This window comes from Notothenia coriiceps, unplaced genomic scaffold, assembly GCF_000735185.1.
Source record: "Notothenia coriiceps isolate Sejong01 unplaced genomic scaffold, NC01 NC01_scaffold00000339, whole genome shotgun sequence".
Lineage (NCBI taxonomy): Eukaryota > Metazoa > Chordata > Actinopteri > Perciformes > Nototheniidae > Notothenia > Notothenia coriiceps.
In genome coordinates this window covers 18,078,398-18,088,930 of record NW_011333040.1, presented here as the reverse complement: position 1 = coordinate 18,088,930, position 10,533 = coordinate 18,078,398, and the positions used below count along the sequence as shown (strand labels likewise).

At 41.6% G+C, this 10,533-nt stretch overlaps 1 protein-coding gene across 1 annotated transcript in view; it reads right to left on the bottom strand.

Annotated features, from left to right (window-relative positions):
• The window catches only part of LOC104951814 (attractin-like), a 52,270-nt gene that overhangs the window by 4,797 nt on the left and 36,940 nt on the right, over positions 1-10,533 (bottom strand). The window contains exon 11 of the mRNA XM_010778549.1: positions 8,161-8,167. Coding sequence (XP_010776851.1) covers positions 8,161-8,167 — 7 coding nt within the window. The remainder of the gene's footprint in view (positions 1-8,160; positions 8,168-10,533) is intronic.

Here is a 10,533-nt window from a genome sequence, read left to right as displayed (position 1 = left end):
GATGAGGTCTTAAAATGTTTGGAAAGGGTCTTAAAAAAGGTCTTAAAAGGGATTCCATTTGACTTCAGGATTCCTGCATATACCCTGGATAAGGAAAACAGTATAGGGCAGGTTAGAGTAGACACAGAGATAATAATAATAAGAAAAGGGAGTACAACATATGTAAGTTACTGTATACATTTAAAATAACAACAACATCATTTGGAGCTTAAACTGTTAACATATACAAATATGTTTATATATATATAATGTTACTGCAAGTGCGTGTCCAAGATAAGTACATATGGTGCAAGGCATGTACTGTACCTAAGGTTATAGGGCCCTGCTATGTTACTTTCAGGTTCATATTTGGATGTTGTGCCTTTACTCTGACATGTTTCCATGCTTTGATGTTCAAAAAGCTCTTTATTCTTCTCTTACTGTCATTTTAAAAAAGTTAGTAAAGTTATTATTAAAGAGTGCTGTGGAGAAAAGATGACAGTGAAAGCAGGCATTCATTTAATTCTCAGAATATTGTCCCAATTTTAAATTTACCACATGATTGGCATGATAAGACTAATTCATCCCACTCTGGTCACCACGGGAAACAGATTGTTTTCATGATTTCCCTTGAGATTTGACACTTTAGTCAAACTTTAGAAATTAAAAACGGTGTTTATCTCCCCTCCCACCACTCTACCTCTCCTCCCTGCTGCTGCTCTGTATAATTTTGTAATTGGACAGAAAAGACTAGTAGAATAGTATTTTCCTCACCCCGGCCCCCCCCCACCTGCCAGCTGCAGTTCGGTGTCAGCAGCAGCCGCTCTGTAATTGCCTGGTAATTACAGCAGAGATGGGCTGTGCGTCCAGGACTAATCGCCCCCTCCTTAACGAGCTGAACTCAATTAGAGCGTAGAATTAAAGGCCCGTCCGCCGTCCTGACATTGGTGGATGGTGTCATAATAAATCTCCTCTGACGGGCAATGCACCACCTGCAGTACCGGCGTGTGCCAGCAGAGGACAGTGTCTACCTGTGGATGTGGAGCTCCTGATGTCATTCTGTGTGTGAGCATGATGACTTGCACTGCATTGTTCTGACTGAAGGAGATTTACTGCACTCGCTGCTCGGTGATCCTGCAGCTTTGACTTTCAGCCTCACATGCCACCACTCTTTATTGTTGTTGTTTGTTTTGTTTGAACATGATCATGATGAGTGAACACTGTCATCTACTGCTGCAGCTTCATTAAACAACAACCATACATGACTTCATCACCTTATTCATCAATGTCTTCACCCAGTGAGCAGTGAGTTTATGCTTTTGAGCTCAAAACATCTCAATGTCTGGGGTAAAACTGGGCTAAATCTTGCCAAATTAAAGTTTTTTTGAATTGTTTTTTGCTATATAATAATAATTTAAACATTAAGTCCAAGGTCCTAACCTAGGGATCAGGACCCGGACTGAAGGATCCATAGTTAATTAATGGGATCAGTGATACAAACTCATTTCTATAACCCAAAATGTGTTTACCTATTCGGAAACATTTTTATAATTTTCTCCTTTTCTGATCCGTCTGAAACACTGCATGCCACATAGGAGGAACATTTCCCTCTTGTGTTGAAGTACTCAAAATGTACGTCAACATAAAGGCTTTAACCATTTTTAAGGGGGTCACAAGTCTTGAAACACGTGGTCTAAACAACTTCATCCTAGCTGCTGTTTTTACAAGAAAACTCCTGAATAACCTGAATCAAACTGCACTCTGCTATTCCATGGGAGGAGTAAGAAAGAAAATGTAACAAAGGTCAGTTTTGGGAGTTGAAACTAGTTCTTGCTGTGATCTACAGTATCAGTGATAATAACCTCATGCGCTGTGTTGCATTCAGTCCCCACATGAGACCATATTTCATGAGTGTATTTATTTCCACATGCCAGACATGCCTGGCTGCATTTTCTCGCCCTGATTGTTGCTCCTGCAGCCGCCGGTGCCTCGGTCAAGGACACGGGGGATACGAGCTGTTAAAGGTCTCGCTAACCACCCATGGCATGTCAGCCGAATGTCCAAGTGCTGAAGACCCACATTTTTGAATATGTGAGAGCAGGTCATCAGTCTGACCTCTCCGTGCCTCTTCTCATTGCAGCGTGTGATGAGTGGACGGTGCTGCCTCGACCGGACCTCTTCCAGGACGTCAATCGCTTCGGACACTCGGCCGTCATCAGTGACAGGTAATCATTTATGCAGCACTTACAGTAGCTAACAGCTGCACAGAAAGGCTGTATGGAGAGTGTGGAACATTTATTTTTGGCTAAACTAATGGAACAAAATTAAACAAAATAGGTTAAAACCGCAACACAGGATCTTATCTACAAAATAAACTTATACACAGAGTATGAAAGGCATGGTATTCATCCCTTAGAGTCCCACAGATTTGTAAAATAAGCTAAAGAACACAAGATATTCTGGAGGCTTTCATTGGCAAAACACTCACCAACACCTTTTGCTTCTTTTAATTTGTCCCTTTTACATAAAAACTACTACTTTTTAATAAAATAGGGCAGGGATGGGCAACTTTGATGGTGGTGGGGGCCACATAATTCACTTGGAACACACACACACACACACACAAATTCCATGTGTTGTATGTAATTATTAACAAATATACTAAGTCTGACATCTTCATTGACATTTTACAATCAAAGGGAACATCCTCTAATAAGGTCACTAAACAAATATCAGTTCACAGAAATGTTTTTTCATTTTTACAAGTGGCATGTTTGTATTGAACAGGTTATTAAACAGTGGAATAAAACTACTTTAAACTATTGGAAAGCACGGAAAATGTGTGTGTATTGAGATTAACCATTAAGATGACATACACATGAAGTTATGAACACTAACCCAGACATTAGTTGTCTAACTTGAACCTAAAACACTTGTAGCCAGTCTCTGCATTCCCCTTATTCCACAATAAGGGGAATGTCAACACAGACACCTGTCAGCCCGCACTCTGCTGTTCCTCAGCACCACTCCCCCTCCCTCCCGCTGAAATTATGAATGAAAGGCGTAGTAATCATAGATAACACGGCAGGGTCCGTGACAGTTTGTTTTCATCTGAAAACCCATCCCTGAGCTAATACATTACCCAGCCTGCAGTAAGCTGATGTTGGATTGCAGGATAATAACATGGATGAAAGAAGCTAACCCAGAATTGGGAGATCATAGAATCTATTAGGTAAACTGTTTCATATTCATAATATAGATTTTGGTTTAACCGTAAACATTAACATGATGAAAACAGTGGCGCCCGGCCCATAGGGGTGCTAGGGGCACGGCCCCACCTCTTCCCACATTCTTAATTGTCATTAAAAAAATACTTACATTTTTATTAATTTTATACTTTATTTTGTATTAACAAGGTATATAGTTGGTATAAATAAAAGGTATAATCTATGATAAAATATAGATTCAAATTGTTTTACAATGTCTAAAGTTACTGTTAAGTAAGGATGGGTATCGTTAAGGTTTTAACGGTACTTCTACTTTTATCGATACCGCTTATCGATCCGGTCATTTAACAGTACTGTACTCTTACCGGTTCTTTTGAAGAAAAAAAAAAGGTGAATTAATTAAACAAATCGTAAATTATGTGAACTTATAGAACTGTAAAAAACAAACAAAAAACAAGTATTTACTGCATAAACACAGTGGTACAGAGCAACACAGGTGGGGCATACAGGTATGCTGCAAAAGGCCTAAAGGTTCTTCTGGAGGAAGATTAAGGTATACATAACATACCTGACGTGGAAACGTTACTCGTGGAAGCAGGGCCGGCCCTAGACATTTTGGTGCCCTAGGCGAGATTATGATTTGGTGCCCTCCAACAATACACAATAGAATATATAAAGAATAAATGAAAAATCTCTACAAAAGACCAATACACTACAAAAACAGAAACTTATTGACATAGGTAATATACATAAAGGTTTCAAATGTGTTCATTATTGTATGAACATGTTTTAATTGGGGAGTGGATGTCACATCCTCTAGGGGGGGGATTTCTTTTTTTTTAAAAACATTTTAAAGTAAAATGCTTCAATCTGGTGCACTTTGAGCACACACTTACTAGAGACCTGATTGGAGGTACAACTCTAAAACACCCATATGAAAAAGATCGGTTTACATTTTAATAACCAAATAAGTATGTGAACATAACCAATAACAAATAAATGTAACATATTTATTTATTGTATCCTTATTATTACTATTGTAGTTATTAAATGAAAATCACTCATCAAACAAAAGTAGCTTCTCTTAAAACTTTAAGAAAATAAAGTGCAAACATGGACACAAATATAGCCAACAGAGCTCTTACAACTGAGGTTATTGCAAATAAATTAAGATAATGAACAACATTACACACACTATAAATCAAATGAAACAGGCAATCAGAACAACAAGTCTCTGCTATGTTATTGTGTCCTTTAATTAGTCCACATCCTTAAAGTCGGACACGTCTGGACTTCCTTGCTGCAAATTCATTTATTGTATCGTCAAAGGATATTTGCCCCGAAACCTCGCGATTGATGCTTATTAAAGCTAATCCATTGAGGCGTTCTTGAGCCATTGACAATGATGATGTTTTAATGAGCTTCAATTTGGAGAAGCTCATCTCCCCAGCAGCAACTGTCACTGGAATAGTGACAGCGATCCTGAGGGCCACCCACATATTTGAATACACTTTGTTCATTTTCTTCTCCTGTAGGAAAGTCAGAAGTTCCAGGGTGGTCATGTTGGCCTTTTGGCAAGCTGGGAAATTCCTGCATCTCCAGTGCAAGTTCCCTCTTATCCAGGTCTGCGCAGGGTGTTGCTGAGTGTTTCACACTGCTTCCGTCAGATCTTCCCTTTGGGCAGTCAGGGAAGGCTGAGTAAGCACCCCCAAACTTTTCCTCTACTTCACCTAAAGGCCTTGGAATCGCTCCTGCAGTGATGCAATGGAAACATCCACCACCATATTGAAAAAAGAAACTTCGAGGTTTCTTTAGGCATCACTCCACTTGCCCTCCTGCGACTCATAGGAGAACTGTTTCTTGATTGATCATCAGCTCCTTCTGCTTGAGAACAGCTCCACATTCAATTTTGCCACAGATGTCTTTGCAGAGCTTGGCAGAAGCAAATCCATTGCCTCTGTAGCTGAACCAAAGAAACTCTGGTTTTCTCAGGAGGTCAACAGGCAATATCCAGCTGCATTGGACACTGATTGCAACATTTTGCTGACATGTTTGATGTTGGTCACAGGATGTCATAACGATAACACAGAGGCATATTGCAAAGCGGTATGAGCCAAACTCTACAAGCCTCAGAGTGTGACGCAATATGTGAGACTCCGATCGGTGGCCTTATCCCGCAACTGGGCTCTAGAAGTACATCTCAGTGACATCTGAAGATTATAGAGAGCACATACAAGCCTAAAAACATGTATGATCCGCAATAACTGCCGCATACTGGTATCAGACCATGATTAATGCAAGTTCACAACTGGCTTTAATAAGGAGGTCTGGACCATCTCTGAAAGCAGGCAGAGAAGCAGTGTCGGAAAGCTTCTGCAGGTAGCCACAGCAGGTAGTGTCTTCTGCAAGAGCGCTGCATCAGCTACCACCAGATTTCCATGTAGGAGCGTCCGCACACAATAAAGCCTTGGAATGATGTGAGAGTCGCTTGGACTACTAGCCTCTATCCTACATTTTGCACGATGTCATAAGATGCTAAAAGTCTTCAATAAGAGATACCAAGCTGGTCTGAATCCTCTCACTTAGTATCCAGGGTGACCAGCTTTATCCAGATTAGCTGTTCTACCTCAGGCTAACTCCCATAATATGTTCATTATTCAGAAGCGTATAAAAACCTAGGATTGCAAAATAACTAGACGAATAAACAGAGCAGTAGCTCTGTAATGCTCAAATCTGGGATGAATACAAAATAATTAAAAAGTATATGGATATGTTTGATACACGACCATATGGTCCATGACAAATAAACCACGACTGCAATCTATCAGTCATATTGAGGAATCAATTTTTCAGCCATCAACAAAGAAAAGGTGGTATACTATTTGACCTCAGCAAGATGGCTGTATGAGAACTGGGTAACTCGACATGAATAATAACTCCTCAAAGCAGTTGCCTTATTTGATCATTAGTGTATCAGAGGCTCGCGGCTAGCAGGCATATTCGCAAAGCTGAATCATGGGCAGGCTACCTCCTTAGCTAGGTCAGCAGCTTCAAAATCAAACGTCCACGTTACAGCCTCCATATACGACATTTCTACCTTGTTATAAGACAAGCCCTTTTCAGACGAGTCCCTCCAGTCTTTGACAGTCATTCTAGAGTGTCGGCTGTTCTCATGTGTTCTAGTTTGTCCGTGCAATTCTTCCAGCAGTTAGTCCACGCTGATATTGGACCTTTTTGGGAGAACAGCTTGCAGCAAAAGCAAGTAAATACTGTTGTTTCCTTGAATTACACAACGCAGCATCGTTGCTAGTCTCCTCCATCACTAATTCATTCTGTAAGTATGATGATGGCAATTCTGCCTCCTCACTTGCTTAGGAGCAGCGCCCGTCGGAGTGACATGATAAGCGACCAACTCTGGACTAACTCCATCCTCAACAGTATACAGTAAGAGCGGCCATCGCAGGATCTGAGGGGCAAAACTGCATGGCCGCGGACCTCAGGTGCAAGGAGTACAGTCAGGATCTGACGAGACACAATGGTGCTCAAGATAGGCAGGGCAGACAACAAGATCTGAGGAACATGCAATCCACACTGGCAGGTCAGCAGGTTCATGACGGGACCCATTGGGACTCCGCGTGGTCTGGGTACCTCAATCAGCAACTGAGTGTGAAACTGCCCCGTGGACTCCGGCACACCTAAATGCGCGGATAAGACCTTCATGACAGGACAGGACAATCCAAACATACAAAGAAGTTATTCATAGACGCAGTTTGCATTACTTATCATAAAAACATAAAACTGGTGACAAATAATAGTGTATGAACGAAAAACACAGAGACCATAAAATGTTTGAAATGAACGCAGTCCGATAAAAGACCGAAACTCGAGCTTAACGGTACCACGGCTTTAAAATCAGTATCCGGCCCGTTTAATCGGGGCTCGGTACCTGCCCTACTGTTAAGTTACGTGTTCCTGCTTGGGCGCAGAAATCTTGGCCCATGTCGCCGTTATAATGGTGCAGGCAGCCCGCTCCTTCAATCAACATATAGAGCCTCGGGCCACACAACCTGCGCCCTTTGAGCTCTAGAGCTGGTTACGCACCACCAACCATAATGGGGGGGGGCACAGGAGCCCCAGAGAGTGTTGACGTTTAAATAAAAAGTGGACGGAAGAGGAGTGAAACAAAACATAGAAATAGGAGAAAGAAAATGATTAAATCACTTAAAAAAACACCCTTTTAAGGAGGAACACGGAGGGAAAGCTGAGAGTGAAATAGCGGACTTGGGATCAGCTGAACAGAACGCAGATAAGACAGAGAGCAGATGTTTCTCTTCCAAAGGGACGTTTTAGCAAAAGCTTGCTAACTACCTGTAGCACAACACCGTGGTGCAAGTCCCATAAGGACTTGCTGCAACGAAGTCCACTGGTTCAAGCCCGGCAAGACAAGGCTAGCGAGGTCGCTGGACAAGGCACCGTTTCCGTACACTGCTCCAGCGGCGCGTTCATATGGCAGCCCACTGCCCTAACGCTAGGATGGTTCAAATCCAGAGAAACCATGTGTACAAGTACCTGACTAGATGAAGTAAAGTGCCTTATCATCTATATAAACATATTGTAGCCATACCTAGACAAAAACATATTTTTTTTCAAAACCAAACAGTTCAACAATTTAGCCATCCCTCATACTGCTCAACCCTCGTTGAAGCCCTGTTACGAGCAAGCGCGATGCTTTTGGGTTCCGTACTGAAAAAAAGAAAAGAAAGGAGCGAGTAAGCCTGATTCAAATCTAACCGGACAGTAAGTAAAGGGGACCTACATCAAAAATGCACTTTTTAACGCTTTTATACATGAAATGGCCCGTTTGTCCAGGAACACAGGTTCAAAAACAACCCTCATCTCTTTCCCTCCCATACCCAAATCTAAAAACGGGGCTGCCCATTCCGGCTACTAATAGTCACACGCACCTCTGTTGACTGGCGCAGCACGCGGATGCATCAATGCTATAAAAACACTCTTCTACATAATACAGACGGTGTTCACTATGGCCGCAGAGTGTTGCCTTTGTTGAGGCCACTCTCCCTTTCGTGTGCGTCAAGCCTGCGACACTAAACCGCTTTTTACAGCGCCAACTAAAAGTTTTTTCCGTGCATGTTGGTCATTTAACTCCTTCCGTCCTCTTTGCTGGTGATCCAAAAGCTGTGACCTTGCGTCGTGCCAGATTTTTTACAAAGCCAGAGTAAAAAATATCAATATGAACATTTCAATACCAGGCGCCGGCATCACCGCCATAACCATAAGCAACGTAGAAGAATGCACGCCTCCACGTACAGATGGCAACACCCAGGACAATCACAAAAGTAAAAAAATATTCAAAAACTTGTAAGGAACATAACTATATTGTTATTTCAAGACGGATTTACAGGGAAACTCAACATTTCTAAACTGTTACACAAAGATGCCACATATTGGCCCCAGTTATCTCAAATTCATCCTCACAGGACTCCCCTCTTTCGGGGGACCAAGCCCCCCCTGGCCCCCCCCATTTCGAACAAGTGTCTGGCGGAAGGGCCACGATTAGCGCCGGCGCATTACATAGTGATCAGACTATACCCTGCTCGCCAGATTTTCATTAAAAAACATCGATTTTAAGACATTCTGCGCTCATAAAGAAGAATAAGAATAAAATAACGATGACTGGTTTCATTAATAGTGTTTTATTAACACTAAAACGTGCCAATTTCGGGTTCAATTTTGTGATTTGGGTTCCAGTCACTTTTTTCATTAAAAGTATAAACCCCAGTCCGTGACTTCCTGAAATGTTAGTAGCACCCTATGTTAAAAAATTCAATCTAATAGCGATTACGGGTTTAGGGTAGGGCCTATAACAGAAACCTCTGCGTGTCTTATTAGGTAATATAATAAAGCCCTTTTTTAATCATAACGAATACAGTTGAACATAAAATTAACTAACTGAGGTCACGTTGCAATGACAGTTTGTTGTTAACTGTAGCTTGTCACTCAGAATAACCTACAGTTAATTTAGCTGCTGGAGAGAAAAGATAGGGGAGGGGGGAAGACGCTCGTGGTTGATGGGCCCATGTAGTTGTGGGTAAAAACACAGCTGAGAGCTCCGGTTTCATTCCAGACTGTTAAAAAAACGGTAACAAAGGACAAGTTTTCTTAGCGATTGCATGTCAATGAAATCAATACATAGCATACAACTATTTTTTAAATCATACATACATAATTTTAAATCAAAAAAACATTTCTAAATCCATAAACATTTAAATAATATTGGGAGTCATGTCGTTACTGTTTGGTTGAGAATGCCCTGTAATGAAAGCGGGATAATGGCAGCGACTTGTTCCTTTATGGGGAAAATAACACCCGTCATGGCGATGTAGAGTGTTGTGGTTAAAAAGACTTTCATGAAGGAAGGAATTTCCTCTATAGAAACAGCTGTTGGGGGCAGCATGAGTGCACGGACATATGCTAGATCAGGCAGACTGGTGCACAAACCTCCTGGTCCCTGCCAGGGATCGATCACGCCCGTTTTAGAAGCCGTCCCTCACTCCTCACATTCAAAGCGCATCACCGAAAAAGTGTATTATGTTGTTACATCGTTCAAGATGTTATGTTTCAGGTTGTGCTCGTCCATGTCAGTATGCAAACTTCCACGTTCCGGCGATTCCCCCGTTGTGAATCCAAAATAAGCGTTTGGGATTCATGGAGCGCAACAAAAAATATTTTTTGGGTATGGGGGGCTGGGACCGGGAGAATCTGCGGCCGTGACTGTTATGTGCCATCTATGACACGCAATGTGTTCTTTTATAATAATTATATGATCAGCCTGTGGTCTCGAGTTCTCCTGCCTGTCGGCTCTGCCATTATGGTATATGATAAGCTCTGCGGCTCCGAATGAGGATCTGCTTTCAGCAGCATTACCATTACGTACGGTCGNATGCAGGTATCAAGGCTAGGGTGTCCGCAGGGTCTTAAAAAGTATTAAAAGTTGATAAATTAATTTAGCAAAAATGAAGGCTATTAAAAAGTATTAAAGGGCATTTTCCCCTTTAATACTTTTTAATAGCCTTCATTTTTGCTAAATTAATTTATCAACTTTTAATACTTTTTAAGACCCTGCGGACACCCTAGCCTTGATACCTGCATTTCCCTGCGGAGATCAATAAAGGTTTTTATGTCATATCTTATTTATGGGCTCCAAAAAGGGACATTTGTCGGGATATTTCATCCCAACATGCAATTCTCATGAACAAACTAAATCTCATCGCGCAGTAAGGGGAGGGGGTGTTTGGGCCTATGAGTT